Source organism: Sturnus vulgaris, unplaced genomic scaffold (assembly GCF_052056855.1).
Source record: "Sturnus vulgaris isolate bStuVul1 unplaced genomic scaffold, bStuVul1.hap1 Scaffold_868, whole genome shotgun sequence".
Taxonomy (NCBI): domain Eukaryota; kingdom Metazoa; phylum Chordata; class Aves; order Passeriformes; family Sturnidae; genus Sturnus; species Sturnus vulgaris.
The window spans coordinates 10,169-30,814 of record NW_028276754.1 but is presented as its reverse complement, the minus strand read 5'-3'; the positions used below and the strand labels follow the sequence as shown (position 1 = coordinate 30,814).

The following is a 20,646-nucleotide window of genomic DNA, read 5'->3' as shown; positions in this document are numbered from 1 at the left end:
CCCTCTGCTACTTCCCTTTAGAAAAAATTTGGTTTTTCAGTATCAGCCATGATCAGCAATCTTTTGAGGCATGTCATATTCCTGTTGCATTTGAATGCTTCTGTAGGAAAGAAGGCAGGGATTAAGCCCTTGAAACAGTGAAGTAGAGCAAAGATGAAACTTGTGGATGACCACTTTATTCCCTACAACTGCAGGCTTGCAGATTACTGGGGACATTGAATGGGGAAAGCAAAGTTTCTTTTGCATCTAACACGTGGCGCCATTATTTGCGTGCCCGTAATTCCTTTGTTGTAAGGAGAAATAAAAATTCTCTCAAAAGTGCAACACCCAATGTAGAAATGAGTGGGAGTTACAGAAACAATGGTCTTGAAAACTACTTTTGAAAACAATCACTTCCTAGACAGTGTCAAATTCTAGAGCCCACTCTGAGTTTCCAACCCTTTGGAAGAAATGGGATCCTGTAGTAGTGGGGAGGCAATGGGCAACACATCAAGTCATAGAACCCTTCTCTCTTGGTTTGCCAGCTCCACATTGTTCAGAGAAATTCAACTGATGCTAGTTTCATGAAAAATGAAAAAACCAACCAATCTTTTCAGTAACTGCATTTGCTTTAAATTCCACACCCATTAGCTGGGTTGATTGAAAAGGCATGAGTTCAATTAACCCACTTCTTCTCTTGTACCTGATCTACAGCTTCTTCTGAGTCTACTACACAAACCCAGATGACGAAGAGAAAGAGCCGTTGGTGTGTAATAGGGCCTGGGATGCCTCTGTTCCCAAGGAAACTTGCTGACCTCTTCGGCATGGAGACCGATGTGCGGAATCCCAGCCTTAGGAATGGAGGTCTGGGCTCCCGGGCGGCTCAGGGGGCCTTGGGCCAGGAGCCCCAGCAGAGGCAGCTGAGCAGCGTTGCCCCCAGGGTCAGTGCCAGGGATGAGGACAAGGGGAAAACCCAGCATGGCTCAGCCTCGCACAGAGGTAAGGTGGGAGCTGGGCCGCTCTCTGGCAGGAGGAAGGCTCTTGTGCCAGCCTGGAGAGCCTCTTCACATTGCCACGGAACAGTTCTGCCCTGCCATCAGCTCTGCTGCTCCCAGTGCCCCGTGGAGCTGTAGGGTTGTTGAGCTGTGGGGCAGGGAGAGGAGCAGGAGGCTGCATGTGCAGCTGAGCCATTGCTGGCAAGCACAGGGCTCTGGGTTCCCTGCTGTCCCAGGGCATCCCAGAGGCCAGGGTGTTCCCGTGGGAACTCTGTGCAAGGGGGGTCAGGGTGTGCCCCTGTCCTGCCTCAAGTGACTGCTGGCAGGAGCATGTTTCCATGTGCAGCTATTTAGAAGTTTCCAGGAAATGTGTCTCTTGATAGATGGAGCTTCAGATGCTTAAAATTTGAACTGCAGCCTCTGTTATATTTTGTGTGTCCATTTTTCAGACTTGACTGGTTGCCATGTTCCCAAGAACGTTACCCTGGGGTCAGGAGTTTCCCTGCCAACTTCCCAGATGCCCTTATTTCCCAAGACCTCGCCTTCTACCCAAATTTCCCTCCTTCCTCATAAAGCCCATATCTAACTCCCTCTTCTGATTAAGCTGGCCAATCTGCACAATGAAATAGTATTGATTTAGAACACTGGTTTTCTTACACTTTGCAGCCACTTGATTTCAAGTTCTTAAATGTGAAAAGATGTTGTATAGAATGAATTATGGTCTGAACTTTAACAACTGTGTTGGAGAGTATCTCAGAATGAGCTACATTGTTCTACTTACAATAAGAAAATCAGCCTTTAGTCAGGCTGGCCCGAAAGTAGCCCAAGCTCATAGAGTTTAGAATGAAAATCCTTGGAAGAACTAATTATCTAGTACCAAGAAAACAATTTATGTTTGGGTAACACTCCTGCAATCCTAAGTTTTTCCTTTCATGTCCTCTAAAACATTCCAACAAAGTGAAGAAGACGTTGATCTAAATGCATAAGGTATTAGAATCTGGGAGTTCTTTTAGGAAACGGAAAAAAGATGTTTACTAAAATCAGCATAAGGGCAGATAAGAATCTCTGTCAAGAGCAATCTCCATCTCTGCCCTTCCCTATCAAACACAGAGGCTCTCCAGCATTGGGGGGCTGAGGCCTACATCATGTAGCAGGTTTCAGTCTGATGGCCAACACAGTAATGTCATGTCTGCTGCCAGTAGCCCATCCACTGGGATAGGGTCCAGGCATATGTACCTTGCTGATCTCATGCACCATCTCTGTCTTATGAGAGCTCTGCAGTCTGGAACCTGTCTTGCCTGTTGCCCAGCATGATGTTTTTGAGGGCTTGAGTCTGCCAGAGATTTACAGGAACCTTTGCTTCCAGTAGCAGGCCTCCCACTGAGCCAGGCCAAGGAGATGGATCATCCCACGAGTCCTGGTCTTACAAGTGACAAAGACCTGAGGGACGGCTTTGGAAAGGTAAGGGATAAGCACAGGGATGAGCAGAGTTCCTTTCCAGTGGCTGTTTAGTGCTTGGTCCAAAATGTGCCTGAAAATCATCATCTTCCACTCTTGAGGGATGGGAATTCTCTTGGGATTGTATTTGACTGCTACAGAGCAATGAATGGCTTGGCTATTTCCAGTGGTGCCAAAGTCACTGGTTTGGAGATGGTGCTAAGGTCATGGCTGAAGCATTCTTTATGTGCAAAGGCCATTTTAGAGAAGTGCTGAATGGCTGAGCAAGCTGCACATCAGTGAAGGTGGGCAAAGGGCACCCTGAGAAGCAGAGAAGCAAAGATTCTAATGCTGAATATAAGCAATGCTGCAAAATAAAATGGGAGCATTTGTTTTTCCTGGTTACCTTTCTGGCTGTATCTCACAGCCCTCTCATTGTCAAATTTTCTGCTCATCAGTATCAGTGATCCTGCACCTTGTTTTCACATGTTCCTTCCTTTTGGTCTCCTGGTCTCAGAGACCAAGTCATTCAGAGTCCTTTGGAGCTGAGTCCTTCAGAAGCCAGGAAGTGAGAAACAGCTGCAATTCCTGGCCAGGAGTGTTAAGCAGCACCTAATTACTCCTTCTTGCTGCATATTGCACATGGTTTTTATTCTCCTGCCATGGTCTGTAGGAACTGAACTGCCTGCTCACTGGTCATGGGAGCTCTTCATTTGTCTTGGAGCATTCCTATGATTTTCATGCATCAAACAGGGCTTCCTATCATAGATGGCATTTGGAGCAGTGTAAGGTTGTGGCACCAAAGTGTTCCACCTCACTGTGTGTAATTGTCATAGTGAGGATGGGAGATATTCTCCTCAAACTGTTGGAAAGTGTATGGAGCTGGATTCAAGACTATGGCACTCTATGGACTCTGTGCTCCTGATGAGATGTTGTGCCTGGTTTGTTAGTCTCTGCTTACAGGCTGTGATGTATTTCCGTTGCAACTAGATCCGTGCTGCACTGTGCATGTTGGCTGAAAAGAACTTAGAGCCAAAGGATGTGGAGCATTTTGAGGAAGAGATGAAGAAAAGGAGAGAGGAGAAAACATCCTTGCAGCTGCCTCCACAGAGAGTTGAGCCCAGGGATGCAGCTGAAGCAAGTAAGTGGTGCCTACACTTGTGGTCCTTTTTGACCCCTTTCTTGCCCTTTGCACAGTGTTGCAATCAGACTGGGCTGCTATTCCACTTGCATCTGAGTGGAAGCTTGCATGGATTGATTTCCATTGTCCAAAGAAAAATCCAGAGGCATGAAGTGTCTTGCCCATGGCCTCACAGAGTCAGAAACAGAATATCAGCTTCCCACCTTCACCTCTAAAGTCTGTCAGAATGGAGAATTCTCTCTTGCAAAGTCGCCTGGGTCTTCAGTCTCTCTCTTGGAAAGAGGCATGGAGAGACTTGGGCTTCCAGGGAAGGTGAGTCCAGGAGAATGCTTTTCAGCCAAGGTGCAACCTGGAAGAAACCAAATTCAATTCCTTCTAATGAAAACCCCAGAGATCCTTCTCCCGCCACTCCCTGCCAAGGAGCTGGCGCTGTAGAGCTGTGCTGAAGCCCCGAGCCAGTGCTTCTGTTGTAGTCCCAGGAGCAAGCAGCGTTCCCGAGTGAATCCCGGCTGAGGGGCTCTGGCTGCAGTGCTGTTTGCTCTGCCCCGGGGGCGGCAGCAGGAACCTTGGCGGCAGCACTCACGCCGAGGGCATCACACAAGATTATCTGCACTTTCTTTTGAGAGCTTCTCCAGGCTGCCTCTGAATCAGGAAAGTAAAGCAATACTGGGTTTTCCTTGTTTCTTAGGGGAAGTATCACTGCAGTTTGGATTTAAACTAGAAGAGGGTAGATTTAGATTAGATATTAGAGAGTATTTTTTATAATGAAGAGGATGCAATGCTGGAAGGTTTTGCCCAGAGAATCTGTTGTTGCTCCATCCTTGAAGGTGTTCAAGGCCAGTTGACATGGGCGTCTGAGGAACCTGATCTTGATGAAAATGTCCCTGCTTCCAGAGGTTGGACTAGATGGTGGTTAAATAGACCTTCCAACCCAAACGTCTCTGTGATTCTGTGATGCTTGTCCCATGTTAGTGTGCCAGTGTACTACTTGAAGTTCTTTGGCATAACAAAGAGATGTTACCCAGCTCCAGCCAGTTTTCTGGCCATTTCCATTGTCACCATGTCCAGCACGCTCCACTTACAAGCTCCTCTTTGGTCCCTGCAGGCTTTAGCCTACCACCTGTCAATGGCACAGCTTCCAATGTGCAGAGAAAACACCCTGGTAATGCCTTGAAGAAGAAGGTCTTGAGGAAGCAGGACACGGTGCCAATACTGCCCAGTATGCCCATCATCCAGGAGGAAGGCAGTGTCCCATGCAACTCCTCAGGTAGGCCTGCTCCATGGCAGCTCTTTCCCATACGGATTTTTCCTTGCACAAGGAGCACAAATTGCCTCCTGCCTCAGTCAGCACAGCTGGGATCTTTGGTCCATAGCCTGTCCTGAGAATGAACAGCAAATCTACTTTGCAGTTACTCCAGCTTGGTAGTACATCAGCAGTTGGTTCTTAGAGATCCATTGGAAAGTTGAGCTGAATAAAATAGTGGTAAAGGCCTAAGCTCTGGCTTTTGCTCATCCTGATAGTCAAAAGTACAGCGCTGGTGCCAGAAGGCAGCTGCAACTGCAGGGATGAGGTGCAGGACAGTATGCCAGGGTGTGCTCACTGTGCACCAAGTGCCACCACCATCACTTGTCCACTGACCATCTGGGCCCTCTGCCTGTGCTGCTATCCGGCTCTGCAGCCAGCTTTTCTGCTATCCCAGCAAGGCTTGTCTCTGCATGGCAGGCAGTGGCTTGGTGCAGTCGTGCTGCAGCTGCCACGAGTGTGCAATGGCTCGTGGCTGCTGCCATCCCATGGCCTGCAATGCCAAGAGGGAACAAGCAGTGCCTCCTGTGTCAGAACACCCAAATAGAGTGGCTGTGTGTAGCAGATGACAGCCAGGAGGGGCTGCCTGGTGCTCCCAGGCTGTTTGCTGCCTGCAGCAAATGCACAGCACATTGTCCCTGGTGGCTCTTATCTCTCTTTTCTGGGTAGTCTGCCTGTGCTATGATCCCAAGTAAGGTGAGATAAGAAGAAGGGATCTAGGAATGACACTTGGAATGCTCTTTTCTAGTGATGCTACTTCCACCTTCAGAATTGGCCAGAACGAGCCTTACATGGCTCTCCACTCTTATGGAATCTAGATGTGTATGTCTACATACTTCTGTAGGGACATCACTTATGTCAGTGACAGGGGTACATCAGTGATACCCAGATTAGCTCTCGTCTGAATATTTTTGATATTACAGTTTCCCTCACAATTTTTGAGATCATGCAAAGTACCACAAAAACGCTACTGATTCTCGACTACTTCATCTAGATTCTGTGCCATATTTATACTCCATCATTTTTGAAAGCTCAGCTGTTTTCATCTACACATTAGAAAATGAGCTTTGGAGTGCATGACATGAAATTTTTGATTGACAATGCTTTTGATGACAAATGGGTTTCATAAGAAATGCATGTATCTTCTGATTTTGCTCACACCTTGTAATTTTTTTTCCTAACAAAAAAACCTTAATTACAGTAAACCCAGGACAACATATTATCAAGAGAGTGCATCTGTCACCAATTTGCATCTCTATTTGAATGTTTTTATCCTCAGTTTGCATTTGGAATGCTTTTGTATGTATTATCTAGACTGGAAATTACATTTTTCCACAAAAGAAAGCTTAGGCATTGCAGAGTGTGCACACACGTCCATTTGACAGCAAATAAATTCCACTCAGCATGTTTGAAATACATCCAGTGTGTACCTCGGAGACAGTAAAGATTCCTGATGTTAGGAAAGAATAAAATCTATAAACTCGTCCTTTCCCAATAATAGGCTAACATGTATGTGCACTCAGCTACCTGCTGTCTAGAATATTTGAAGTCAATGGGATCAGAGGCGCGGTCAGGCGTGAAGGGTCTGGTATGGCTGTTCCCTGGGAGTTGTTCCATGAGGATTCAGACGGGCCCAGCAGGGCTGGGTTGTTCACGCTTGGCTTGGTGCTGCCACGAGGCAGCTGCAGGTCTTTCTCAGGGAATTGCAGAGTGCCTCTGTCCTCAGGGCTGGAGGAAATCAGGGTGCTGGGACAAGAGAGGCCCCTGGGGGTTCCCTCCTGGGGTAGCCAGTCCCGCTGGTGGGCACAGTGTGGCAGGGAGTGGGAGCTCTGCGGCCTCAGGAATTGCCGCTGGCTATGCTACCTGTGGCACTTGGGCAATTGTCAGGTTTAGCCTGGAGCTGTGCCCAGCTGGGGGGCTGTCAGAAAGCAAGGAGCCCAAGGTGGCAGAGGGCAGGGAAGTGTGTGAGCCAGTGCCAGTGTGCAGCACATGGAATCCTGTGTGGGAGCTGGCGCTGCAGGCCACTCCATGGCGGGTGCCTTGCCCGGGGCTGCAGCACTCAGGGCTGACCCTCTCCTTACAGTGACCTCGCAGACGGCCACTGGTGCCGAGCGCCGAGAGGAGCTGCTCTGTGGCAACGGGCACAAGGACACAGCCTCTCCTGATCCACAGCAGTCCTTGCGGGAGGCACTCTCCCTGCTCGACAGCGATGACTGGTAAGAAAGGCCCCGGTCACTCTGTCTCCCTCTTAGCGTTAAGGGAGGTTAGAAGTGAATCTTGCTAGTGCCTCTGAGCCCTGACAGCCCAGAAGGCCAAAAGGCACTTGTGAAACCACCTCAGAGCTGTCAGGGGGTAAAGACTGGAGTGCAGCCTTTCCTTGGCCTTGGAATGCAGCTGTGCTCCAGCTGCAGCAGGTCTGTGCTGTTTCCTTGCTTTGCCTGCTAGTTCGTGGAGTTGCAAAGGACATCTTGAGGGAAGAGAGGCAGCTGTGGAATGAGATGATTTGCTAACTGAAGGCAGAAGCAGGATGGCAGCTGTTCTGATTGTAGAGATTTGGGAGCCTTGAGGCACTGGCCCAGTGGGACTGAGTCAGATTTCTCTCTGGTCCCACTGATGACAGCAATGACAGGTCACAGGGTCTCCCTGTGACCTGTTGCATGTGGATCTCAGAAGCAGCTGCAGGGAGTTGCTGTTTCTGAGAAATAGACTGATCTGTGCTTTCTTGTCTCACAGCCTGTCATTGATCCTGAATGGGTCATGGCAGAAGAGAAGGAGAAAGAAATGAAATCGTCTAGGAATCTTGCACTTTTAGAATTGAACTTCCTTCTCACTGCTTCATATGGGCCTAGGATGTTTTGTCAATACTCACCATGTGTCCCAAAATTAGACAGAATGAGGCCCAGATGTGATAAGCCTACAAATGCTAGGTGATGCTGACTGTCTTTTTGATGTCGTGTTTAGCATCCACTCACTGGTGGATGCTTCATTCACTCAGGGGTAAAGACTCCATTCACACTGGGATAAGCAAGAAAAGTCTGCCACATCTGCCACATCCGCCACATCCTTGTGCAGAGTCATTTCCTTTGCTTTCTCTTCCCCATTTTTGTTTGGCGCCCTGTGAGGTGCAGTGAGTTTCTGCAGGTGTTGGGGGGTCCAGGCGACACTCAGGGGTGCCTGTGGGATCTGTCACCAGCCCTGCGCAGCAGCCCTGATGCCTCACACACCTTTCTGTACCTCCAGGCCTGCACAGCGCAAGAGTTGAGAGACAGAGTTGTCTGCACCTTTTAAATGACATGTGTCTGTAGTGTGGATTGTTTTAGATACAGGATTTTGGGAAAAGGCAGACTTTTGACTATTCTTGCCCAGGTGTGGAATCTTCTGGGACATTCTGCTGCTGTTTGGGGAATGTGGAGTTGGAGTGGAAGGGAGTGGGTGACAGATAGGCCTAGACTGTAGAGTGGAAATTCAGCTCCAGAGTGCCAGTGCAGACTCTCACAGCTGAACTGCCTGCAGGGGCTGGCAAAGAAGGAAAATGTCCCAGTGACAGCCCGATGAGATTTTGTCTTAGGTACAGGTAGAGGGATGAGACAAAAAAACCCAGCATGGGCCACTCTCACAGCTTGTAGGAAGCCATGCAATAGGAGCCAGAGATTACTGAAAGGCTGTCTTCTAAAACAGCCATAAATGAAGACTCTGAAGGTCCTGTATTTGCCTCTTGGATTTGTGTATGCTTTTGAATGCCACAGCATCCTGTGGAAATGAGATCCACGATTTTATTAAGTACTCCTTGAAAAGCACCTCCCATTGTTTGACTGAGCTGCCAGCCTGGTAATTGCAGGGGTTGCTCCTTAGTTCTCGGCTGGAGAGAAAAATCAATCTTTTTGGTACTTGCCTTTCAGGGAGACGAAGGAGAAGGGACTGGGCATCATCAAACACCTGGCTGGGTCCCATTCAGAGGTCCTGCTTTCAAGACTTCGTGAGATTTGCTTGGCTGTTACCAGTGAGGTGAGGACACTGTTCTGAATTGTCCCCTGTACTTCATACACGATGTGTAGGGTAGATATGTGCTTGCTCATCTCCGTGTGTGCTCAGGGACTACCTTCATTTCTGTTTTTCTACCTTCTATTTCTAATGTCTGTCAGCTATCTGTAGGATCTGTGTGTACATGGAGCTGTATTTACTGGTAGGTTGGGTATCTGACACGCATCTTTGAGTGAGCTGCCATTAGAATGAAATGTGCAAATGCAGAAACAGATCCACTAGTTATGTTATTTGCCAGCGTTCTAAGCTCTGCCCGAGCTGCAATTCAACACTGCAAATTAGTCTGTAGACCTGAGTCTGTGTTTTCTGTTTCCTGGCTGAGTGCTTCACCTGCTGGTGTAGCTTTTTTGAACAGGAGCACGTGACTCTTTTATCCTTATGACTTGTGCCTTTGTGATTTGAACGCAGCACTTGCTTTCATTTGATTCTTTGTTTATCACATAAAAGAGCCTAAAATCAAAGCACATGTCATTATAGAGGGATTAAGTAGAACATTTCAGGGAAATGGGGTTTCTTTTAGGCCTGAAGTAAGCAGGTGTGAGGCCAGAAATTGGTGCCAGAGGAAGTGCCTTTCTGTGCTTGTGCTCTTCTGCTCATTGGGTGCTCTCATGTTCCTCTGTACACAGTGGGATATGTTGTCATTTCCTGGGACTTTTGTCGAAGGCAACTGGTTTTCTATTCAAGGTGATTCTTCTGTTTCCCCTCATGACTTCCCCAGGTGGCCAACCTCCGGTCTAAGGTGTCCCACTCGGCCATTATCACTCTGGGAGAGTTTTTTATGACCTTGAAGGAGGACATGGACTCTGAGGTGGATGAGGTTGCTCGGGTCCTTCTCAGGACAGTGTGTAACTGCCCAGAGTTTGTTGAGAAAGCAGCCAGTCAGACCCTGGGGATCATGGTGGACAATGTGACTCCTGCACGAGCAATCACGGCTCTTGTGGACAGTGGAGTCAGGTAGGTTCTTCTTCTTTCAGTGATGTTCTTCAGCTTCTAGTGTGCAGGTGGGAGAAGGGATGAGAGAAAGAATAGGAATAGTGGGAGGGAAGCGTCCTGTATCCTTCATCTTCTGTCAACACAGTGTCTGGATTCTCTAATCCAAGTCCATCCTTTCCTCTTGTCCCCAGTTTCTGCCCTCCTGCCGCCTATGAGTTCTCAGAATCACAGAACTGTAGATTATGGGGAATTGGAAGGCACCCATCAGGATCATTTAGTCCAGCACAGAACACCTCGAGGGTCACACAATGTGCCTGAGATTGTTGTCCAAATGCTTCTTGAACTCTGTCAGGCTTGGTGCTGTGATCACTGGCCTGGGGACCCTGTTCCAGTGCCCAACCACCCTCTGGGTGAAAAACCTTTTCCTGATCTCCAACCTAAACCTCCTCTGACTCTGCTTCCTGCTGCTTCCTGGAGTTCTCCCAGTCTGTCAGAGTTGTCTAAATGTGATGAATGGTGGGGAAGAGAAAATGCCTGCAAAGGCTAAGGATTTGCTCTTTTGTGCTTTTGTGGGAAGGGACACAATTGCAATTGCAGCTGTGATCACTCTTTAATATTTCACAGCACTAAGCACAGAGGCCTTGGGAAAAACCATGCATCCTCATTATTCCATTAACTTGTGAAAGGGAGGGGACTTGATGGGGCATGGAGTATATGGGGGAGAATGTGCTGCATGTGGCACAGGCTGCACAGCAGGTACAGCTCCTGCCAGAAGGAGGCTTGTATGACTGTCCTGGCCATAGAGCTCTATTTTCTATTCAAACTGATATTTCATGTTAGCCTTGAGATGATGAATCACTTCACAGGCACCTTCACATGCCGACTGCCATGAGACAGCTGAAGCAAATGCTGCCTTAAGTGTTTGTGCTGGGCCTGGTAATTGCCACTCTCTAGAACCAGTCTAAAATGACTGCCTCTCTTGCATCAGCTTTGCAATATATTAAAACGTTCAGATGTATCCCTTGCCAAGCCTCAGAGAAGAAACAGGCTGTACAGCTGTATTTTCTGCAACTTCAGAGCCCCCAGCATGTTTTCTATTCATTTGTTGTTTTGCAAAGCTCTGCAGATTTGGAGATTAATGGCTGGATGGAGCCTCAGTCCTTCTTCAGTGCTGTGTAGTGGGTACCCTCTGATGGGTCAGCATGAATTGTCTTACATTTCTAAAGAAGTCATATGTAATCTCTTTCTTTAATCTTTCTCAGAGTAAATATTGGGAAAGCAATTGAGTATCAGATAGTGCAGGGAGACTGAATTTCTTGTTCTTCCTTGCAGACAGTCCATCTGTCCAATGCTAACTTTGAGTTCTGTCTGAGGACAGAACCTTCTACATGTGTCTAAAGTGTCAGGGAGAGCCCAGGCCTCCTTCCCCCAGCAAGGACAGGGAGCACGCTCTGGCCAAGGCCTCTGCTGCTCTTGCTCCTTCTCCCTGTGCCCCAGTGTTTGCTCTCCTGTTCCCAGGAGCCGCCACGTCCAGGTGCGGAAGTGTGCGGCCAAACTGCTCCTGTCCCTGATGGAGAAAATTGGAGTCACGAAGCTCCCAGGCACAGCCAGGGCTGAGAGGCTGGCGCACGCGGCAGGGACGCTTGCTCAGGACCATCACAAGGATACAAGGTAATGATCTTCATTTCACCTCCTGAGACAGGAAAACTCTTTTGTGTCTGTCTGTAAAGGCAAAACCACAAAAGAGTGGAAACAAAAGGAAATGTGAAGTTACCTCAATGTGTGGATGAAAGCCAAAGAATCATGGAATGCACTGAGTTTTATGGGACCCATAAGGGTTATTGATTCCAGCTCCTGGCCATGTGCAGGACATGCCAAGAGTCACTCCATGTGCCCAAGAGCATTGTCCAAATGCTTCTCGAGCTCTGTCAGGCTTAGTGTTGTGACCATTGCTCTGGCTTTTCTGGGGAAATGACTGTACTGGGTGTCCTGAGGTTGTCCAATATAAATTAGTATTGCCAACTTCCTGTGACTCTAAGGACTCTTTCCTGAGATCAGAAGAGCTCCGATTAGCCACTCAAAAAGTTTTGTTTGGTCTTAGGTGCACAACACAAAGCCAAAGTCTTAGCTAATATTCATCACTGGAGGATCCCAAACATCTATTTCTCATTAACTTGAGACTTTCCTAGAAACATTTCAGAGCTCTTTAGCTAATATATTTAGGCTTTCTAAACTTTTTCTGCAGATTTCTCTAATGCTGTCTTCTGAGGCTTAATGACCTCTAAATTTCTTCTTGAAGAGAAATGTGGGTTCCTAGTGGCAAAATCAACCAAAGCCACCAAATTCCCCTTACTGTGATGATTAAATTCCCATTAATAGCATCCGAGAACGAAGAAGAACTAGTGCATACATATAGTATAGAATTACCAATAGGAAGCATGAGGTGTTTTGTTCTGGCTTCCCTGTTAGTTCAAGAAAGGCAAATTCTTGTATTGTATTGCCATTGCAAATGGCAGGAAGGTGTTGCTAAGAGGATCTGATAAGAAAGCAGATGTGTTATGCTTGCTCCCTGGGATCCTTTGATCCCACAGAAGCACACTCACAGTTTCATGTGAGTTAAATGGTATTTTTCTGTTGCCTCACGTTCTCCTCTTGCCTCTTCTGTTCAGCTGACAGCACTGCAGAGTGACAAGTAGTGGTAAAGCTCTCTCTTTGCTGAGTAGGTAATGCCTTCTCATGCGAGGATTGCACCTGATGAGTTTAAGGCATCAGCCTCTTCTGCTAACTGTATCCCTTTCTTTGTTCCTTTATTTCCCTTTTCCTTCCTTCCTTCCTTCCTTCCTTCCTGCATTCCTGCCTTCCTTTTCATCTTTCCATAGGCATTATGGACAGGAGATGGTGAAGATGTTGATGAATGACCAAAATTGTAAAATGCTTTTGGAACGATCCGTTCCGCCCTGTGACCTGGAAGATATTCTGAGAAGAATGAAGAAGAAAGTAAGTGCTTGGCAGGAGAAATGTCTCCTTTGTGCAGGTGTTGCCACTGCTAATAGGAGATCAAACACACCTAGTCTGTCTATCTCATTCCCCTTCTGCTGAATCATTTTGCTCCTGGGAATGAGCTGTGGATCCCCACCCTCTTCATCTGCAGTCCACAAAGGAACTGATATTATTAGGGAAAAAGTGGGGGTTTGAATATTTTGAATAATGGTCACAAACCGGAAAGCGGTAGAGGAGAAAATGAGTTTACATTTGGGTGTAACTCCCCCACTGCACTCTCCCTACTCTGCCCCCAGTAAAGCAATTAAAGGACAATAGTGCTTCTGAAGAGAATAAAGTCTTTGCAAAAGACACTGGAAGTAGTAGTGCCAAGACAATTTCCAAAAATGCAAATTTGTCCAAGTCAATCCTAATTATTACAATTACTGTCTGTCTTTTGGGAATATTGCTTGCTGTCAAACCTTGTGGAGCTGGTAGAAGCTTGGTGAATTCAGCAGCATTCAGTAGAAAATGATTTGTTTGTTTGGGGGAAAATTTAATTCTTTTTTATCTACCTTATAGAAGGGATTGTGCCTTTGTGCAGGAAAAGGGAGAACCAGGTTGAACCAAATCACCATCCAACATAATGGGACCACTCCCCAAAGAGTCCAAATTGTTCTGCTGTTTCCTTTATGAACATTCGTTGCCTACCAGTTTGCATTCTTCCCATTAATACTCAAGACTCTTGAATTTGGGTTTTAGACTGCTGCTCAGTATTTCATCACCATAACCTGCCTTGAGCTATTGCAAAGATTTGGTATCACTGATTCTCTGGCCTGTTTCCTTCTGTCAGTTAGGAAATGTTTCCCTAAGCCTTGCTAGAAGTGATCCTGGTTCTAACTTCTGTTTTAAACAGGTAATTTCCTATTTAATATTCTAAAGATTGATGGGGCTTTCTCTATGTCTTTGTAGGGGATGGAAGAGCAGAAGGATGAATGCCCAACTGTCAAGAGCCCAGTGAAGAAGAGGAGCGATGGCTCCAAGAAGCCCCAGGCCACATTGCCTTCTAGTCAAAGGTACTGAGCACTTTTGTTAGATGTGACAAAGCACATGACAAGCTGGACATGTCTCTTCCTCAGGAAAATCTTTCTAGCAGTGATGGCCTGTGCCAGAGATTGTTTCCTTTCCCTACAAATGCTTTATGGCACGAAATGTCTACTTCTGCATTGCACTGAACAAACTTCTCTGGAGAGAGAATATTAGGCGACAAAAGGCACCCATTGGTTGCAGCTAAGACAATTCAGTGCAGTGTTGCTCAGGTTAGGAGAGGGCTATATTTCCACTGCCTGACGTGGGACAAGTCAATTCAACCAGGGTTTTTTTTACATCTGAGTGGAGTTTTTTCAGATGGGTGTTTTGATGAGAACTCCCAGCCTAGAAGCATGATGCCATTCCCTAAACCAGCCATTCCTGTGCAAGTGGTTTGGCCTGGCTGAATCACGGTTTTCCTACCCTCTAACATTACCAAATTTGAGTAGTAAGTAGCAAGGTAAATCCTGAGCAACTTTGGTCAACAGGTGTCTCAATGGGGACTTTTTGTCTTGATAATTCTGTCCTTCATATAGTTTGCTTGATGGACAGCATGTTTGGTTGATTTCCCACTGTGCTGCAATCTGCATTGAAGAAAGGAACTTGGTCCTTGCTGTGTCTTCATGACAGTGGCAGAGCTACTTGTACCTGTTCTCCTCTGATTAGAGAGGGGATTTATTTAGCTCTGTCATGCTCAGCGGTGGCAGCAAAGGACCACATGCTTCAGTAGCATAGCTAGGAGCTTCCCAGGCTCATGGAAGACACAGGTTGATCCAGGAGAATTGTTCCCAGTGGGTTTATTAAGCTGTGGATCTAGTCTCTAGGAACGCAAACTTAATGTGAGTGTAGTGCTGGGATGTCTGTCTTCTGTTTTTATCTGTGTTACTGATTTTCTGGATGCTTCAGATATGCCCCTGTTCATCTGCTCAGATGCATGTGAGCTCCTGTTCTAGATTGTCATGCCTGTTGTAGAGACATTTCTCCAGAGTGATGAGTTTACTTATTAGAAGACTCACATATCCCATAAGAGGAGGCATTTACACTTGGCAGTAGAGTTTCTCTTTCCACACAAAGCAATGTGTGCCTGGGAAGCCATCTGAAGATAGATGAGATGCATCTCATCCTTGGTTTTGCTGAGTGAGCACTGGCGAGGATGTTACTTACAGATTGACTCCCATAAGGATTGTCATGAGGTCCATGTGGTTTTTCAGAGCCTCATGATTTTCTAGCTTGAAATCACATCATTAGGAAAGCTCCCGTAGATGTTTTGCTCACAATTATCTGCAGGTATTGTCACCAACAAGTTGTAATTTCGTTTGATTTTCCAGGGTGAAGTCGACCTCTGAAGGACGCCTCCTCCACTGTCCAAAAGCCCAGGTCACATTACCTCCAGCTAGGGATGAAACGGAGATGCTCCAGAATCTTTACAATCTTCTGGAAGCCAAGGGGTTTGAGGCACGGCTGGAAGGAGTGGCACTCCTCCTAGAGCTGTGCAAAAACCACCCCAAGCTCATCACCACTCACATTGTCCAGGTATATAGGGTATCTTCACTGTTCCTTCCCTTTAGCTCGTCTCCCAAGCCTGTAGCAGTAAAGTTAATTCAGTGTGTCTTGGGACTACATCCTGGCTGTTTGGGACAGGCTGGTCCCTCTGACCCAGACCAATTTAATGGAGGTCCAGGCTTCAGGACAAGTTCTTTCAGTCCAGCTGCATTTGACTGGCAGGTGCCTATTGATGCTGTTCATCAGAAGATGCCAGAATTTCCCATTGGTGTAACTTCTGCTGTCTCCTAGTCGCAGTTGGGTTAAGTGAAGGGAGTCCAGCCACTGAAAGCATGGCAATTATTCTCTAGACAAAAAAAGGGTTTGGATTGGGAAGACAAGTATCAGGCTGAGTTGGTTTAAACCAAATATTTTTAAAAGGATACTTCTGTAATGTCCATCCTGTTTGCACAGGCAAAACTCGGGCTACTTCTTTCAAATACTTGTCTCTATTCCACTTGGTAAAGATGGTGTTTACCCTTCTTGGATACTGAATGCTCATTTATACATCCATTCTTCAAACTAGAACATTATAATCCAGCTTTCATACTGTTTGTTCTCTTCACAGATTTTTGATTATTTTCTCCTGAGAGTATCTGACACACACAAGAAAGTGAAGCAGATGGCGCTGGACGTGCTGGCAGAAATCATTGCCATCCTGGAAGATGCCTTGAACCCGGTGATCGTCCTTTTGGTGGAAGGAATCCTGAAGAACCTGAACTCAAAGGACCCTGGGGTTCATGCCACAGCTGTGAATGCGCTGGAAGCATCCATTGCTCATTTAGGTAAGGCTGAGCCCTGACATGGACTCTTGCCCACTGTGTCTCTGCCTCTTTGACACAAGAGAACACTGAGTGCCTTGAGAGCTCTTGGTGACTGTGGAACACTCCAGCTGACATCCACCAGAAGCTGTGGGGGTGCAGTCCTTATGCACCAGTCCCCAACAGGCTTGAATGGTCATCAGCATTTCCCAAAAGTGCCAGGAGCCCTTGGGTCTGTGCTGCTTGTCTGGAGAGGAGATCCTGGACTACAGCTTTGCTGCAATTCAGAGGCAAAGGAGGTTTTGGAGTTTGCTTGGATCCCATTTGATTTCCCAGATGAAGAGCTTTGCTGTTGGCATGAAGGGACACTGGCCCATCAGAGCTTCTGCAGAGCAGCCTCCTGGAAGGCTCCACATTATAGGCATCAGCTGCCTATTTTCCACCTTTCTTCTTTGCCTTTTTTTTTCAGCGGGGAAGTTATGATTCACCAATTTCATTTCTTTGAAACTAACAGATAGAAATCCAGCTGTCAGTGATACATTCTTACACATGTTGTTTTGCATGGGGCAGGATGGCTGCAGCAAATACCTACACAGGCAAGGGCTGCTCTAAATTCCTTTGTTGCAGAGATTTATGTCAGCTCTGAAAATGATGCACTGTGGAAATATGCCTGAAAAATGGAGTGTTGAAGATGCAGATCTTCAAGGGCAGTTTCTACTTTCTCCACCTCAGCTGCTCTGTGACCTCATGGACTGCCTGATTCAGTGCCTTCCTGTATCCCAAGTCTGGGCATCTTCCTGATAACTCTGCAAAGCAAAACCGTTTCACTGCTTACTTGTGATTGTACTCTTGAGATCCCTAATGTGAAATGTTTAACATAGCTCCTGGTACAGCAGAGAATGTTGCATTTACAAATGTGAAAGGAGAGATTTTCTTTGGGAATTTAAACCCCTCCCAGGTAGGCTGGAAAGAAAGAAGAAAAGGATTCAAACATCAACAGAAATTTACTTGATTTTATAAGCTGAGGCTGCCCTTGCCCTTTCCCTCCCCACTCTCCTTTCTCCTACGACCTCAGAAGAGTGAGCAGAAATGTGTGTTTCTCTTGTAGATAAAGTATCACTGATGAAAGAGTTTAGCAACCAGTGGAGTCAACTGAGTGGCCAAGCTCTGCTGGAGGTCACAGTGCGTATCACAGGTATGGCCTCCCCTTGTAAGTCAAGAGGTCTTCCCAGGGAATATTTACAGGGAATTCCTGTGAATAGAGAGTAGAGTAGCTGCTCCAACTGGGGAGGTGCTGAGTTTGTCCCTGCTGCCCAATCCCCATGGCAGGTGTGTTTGGCAGGTTTTCCCTGGCTGCTGCAGAGGTGTGCAGCACCTGAGATGGGGGCGGCACTCGGCCTGGGGTCTGAGCTCTCCCTGGGGCATCTCAGAAGCCACGTGCAGGAAAGGGAAGGGCTAAAAATACCCGAACTGGCTCCTCTCTTGGAAGCTCAGGGACATCTGTGATTCTTTAGGGAAAATGGTGGCAAGTGCTGTTGCAGGAGATCCGTTTCTTTTGTCCTCATGGAATTGTCGTTTTGCTCTTGGAAAGTTTTGAGGCTGAACTGTGCAGTGCCTGGGGTCACAGCTTAGGTCAAAACTCAACACACATATTAGAGGCATGGATTTGGTGCAAGGCAGCCTTTGGGGGCAGAGGGGCAGAAGCAGAGTGCTGAGGCTCCCTGCCTGTGCTGTCCAAGTGGCACTGGACTGAGCATTTCAGGGTGTGCAAAGTGTCTTCCTGTGTCACTGCTGTCCAAAATGCTACAATTGCAGCTGATAATTGATCCCTCAGAGGAGCTTGCTATGTCAGCAATAGCCAAGGAATGGAAAAATGATAATCTTAATATATAGTAGAGAAGATTTATAGCCTTGCTTGAACTGGGGCTAAATCCACTAAGTGAGGCAGCATCTTGAAATGCAAGGTTTGATACACTTTGTGTCTTCATTTGGAATCTCAGAAGGGCAATGTTCAGTGAATAGGAATGTCAAAGGCCCTTTGAAGAGCATTTGAATCGAGTAGATCTCCATGAAGAGGGAATTTAGTTTTGGAGTTATTTTGATCCCCTTTTCAAAGAAAGGAATGAAACATAAAATAGGACTACTTTAGAAAGAGCAGATGTTCTCTCTGAGATTAGTCCGAACAGACAGTGGTTTCTCAAGTACCCTGTTGACCACTGTCTTTAATTGCATTTAAGCTGAAATTGACTCCCATTTTGAAATGGGTACCATAACCCTTTTTCTACTTAGCAGAATTGGGTTTGGGTACTTTCTGGAGCTGTTTAAATGTGGATGACTGCTGGTGGAATAACAGCATAGAAAAAGTAAAGTCTCTTCCACTACAGAATAAGAAATGGCTGCTATAAAACATTTTGCCTGTGCACAAATTAAGAATGGTCCGCAGAGCATTTTAGAGTTTGATCTCTCATCTAAATCTGCCATGCAAGGAGCCTATTGGTAGGAAATTTAAGTCTGTATTTGATATAGTTCAGTTCAGGAAATGAGCAGGGAACAGGCTTCAGAGAGAACGTAAGAAAACACTCGTGCTTTGGTTAAATTTTAGTCCACGGTGTAGCATTTTTTTTCTCTCTATTCTGCTATTTCAGTGCACATGATAAGAAAAAATGTGATTAACAATGGAAGGGGAAATGCCATTAACATATGGAAATGGACAAATGCCACGACAATGGGGTCTGGGTAGTTATCTAAGACAACCTGACGTTTGAACAGGTGTTTGTTGGAAGCCACAAAAGCGTTCTGCCAAAGACACCAGCTGGTCACTAATGTTTCTAATCCATCTGTCAAGCAGCACCCATCTCTGGTGGGCTGGAGTTTGGAAGTGTAGTCCTACACTATCCTTTGCTGTGTGTCACTGAGCAAAGGGAAGAGCCAGATTAGACTTTGGCACTTGATATCAAGAGTCACAAAAATGGTATCATCCTTTATATTAGAAATCTCTCAATTGCCTCTGTACAGTGCATTTCCAAATCTTCAGTGTGGGTTTAAAGAACTTCCTAATGGAAATAACAGGCAAGTTGACATTTCAGTCATTAATCTGCTCACTGCATCAGTCTGTTGATGCAGAAGCAGATAATGAAGTGATCTAGTAAAGGTACAAATCCTGCCACAGCTACAAGGCTCTGTTTGGAGAAATAAGTTCTGAGGGCTTGGTGGTTCTGTGTTGGGGAGGGTCAGCTGCTTTGGCTGTTTCTGGATCATGGGGCTTTGAGTTCTATTGCACTGATCTTAGCCAGAGGGGTTTCCAAGAAGCAAAACCAGAGGTAGATCCTGGTTTGCCTTGAGCTTGGTGGTTAAGGAGCTTGTGTCTCTGTCCTGGCAGTGCTTGTGGAAGGCGTTTATGGCAGGAGCCCTGAAGTCGTCCAGCGCTACGCCCTGCCCGTGCTCTGGTCCTTGCTGGAGAACAAGGCGCTGCCTGTCCGAAGCGCCAATGTCCGCACTGTGGTCACCAGGCTTGCCTCTGCCCTCCACGAGGTGATGGGCATCCAGCTGCAGAAGCGTGCTGCCAGCCAGCCTCCACATGTGCGGAAAAACCTCTCCAGCATTTTGGGCTGGTGAAGGATGGATGTTCTCCAGAAAGTTGACCAAGTGCTGAGATGGACACCTCCGGATTTGACATTTTAGCTGTGCCAAAAACGACAAAATACTAAAGAAGGGCGTGCATCTGCCCCTGCTTTCTCCACTGCCCTTCATAGTCATGGCATGCTCAGGGGGCTGAAACAACTGCAGACTGAGGACAAGGGGAAGGCCGAGCATGGCTCAGCCTCACACAGAGGTAAGGTGGGAGCTGGGTTGCTCTCTGGCAGGAGGAAGGGTCTTGTGCCAGCCTGGAGAGCCTGTGCACATTGCCAGGGAACAGTTCTGCCCTGCAGCTGTCCCCTGCCCTGAGCTCTGCTGCTCCCAGTGCCCTATGGAGCTGTAGGGCTGCTGAGCTGTGGGGCAGGGAGAGGAGCATGTGCAGCTGATCCATTGCTAGAAAGCACAGGGCTCTGGGTTCCCTGCTGTCCCAGGGCATCCCAGAGGCCAGGTTGTTCCCCTGGGAGCTTTGTGCAAGTGGGTCAGGGTGTGCCCCTGTCCTGCCTCAAGTGACTGCTGGCAGGAGCATGTTTCCCTGTGCAGCTATTTAGAAGTTTCCAGGATATGTGTTCCATGAAATATGGAGCTTCAGATGCTTTAGGTTTTCACTGCAGCCTCTGTGTTACATTTTGTGTCTCCATTTTGCAGACCTCACTGGCTCCACTCTCGCACAGAAGTTTTCCCTGGACACTTCCTTTCTTCCCTGAGCCGCAAAGTCCTTACCTCCCATCCAGAAGAGTTCTATTTCCTCTGGGTACAGAAAGAAGCTGCTGCCTCTCCAAAGAGTGATTGAAGAGGGGGATTTATTCATTA

At 47.0% G+C, this 20,646-nt stretch overlaps 1 protein-coding gene across 1 annotated transcript; it reads left to right on the top strand.

The window, feature by feature from the left end:
• The first annotated feature begins 803 nt into the window (after positions 1-803).
• On the top strand, positions 804-19,815 carry LOC148217334 (TOG array regulator of axonemal microtubules protein 2-like). The gene is made up of 15 exons (XM_088158731.1): positions 804-978; positions 2,341-2,435; positions 3,402-3,552; positions 4,658-4,819; positions 5,074-5,133; positions 6,876-7,071; positions 8,755-8,860; positions 9,615-9,850; positions 11,348-11,500; positions 12,709-12,826; positions 13,781-13,884; positions 15,226-15,430; positions 16,008-16,224; positions 17,309-17,395; positions 19,580-19,815. Exons 1-15 carry the CDS (start codon positions 804-806, stop codon positions 19,813-19,815), a joined length of 2,301 nt encoding a protein of 766 aa, XP_088014857.1.
• Positions 19,816-20,646: the final 831 nt, after the last annotated feature.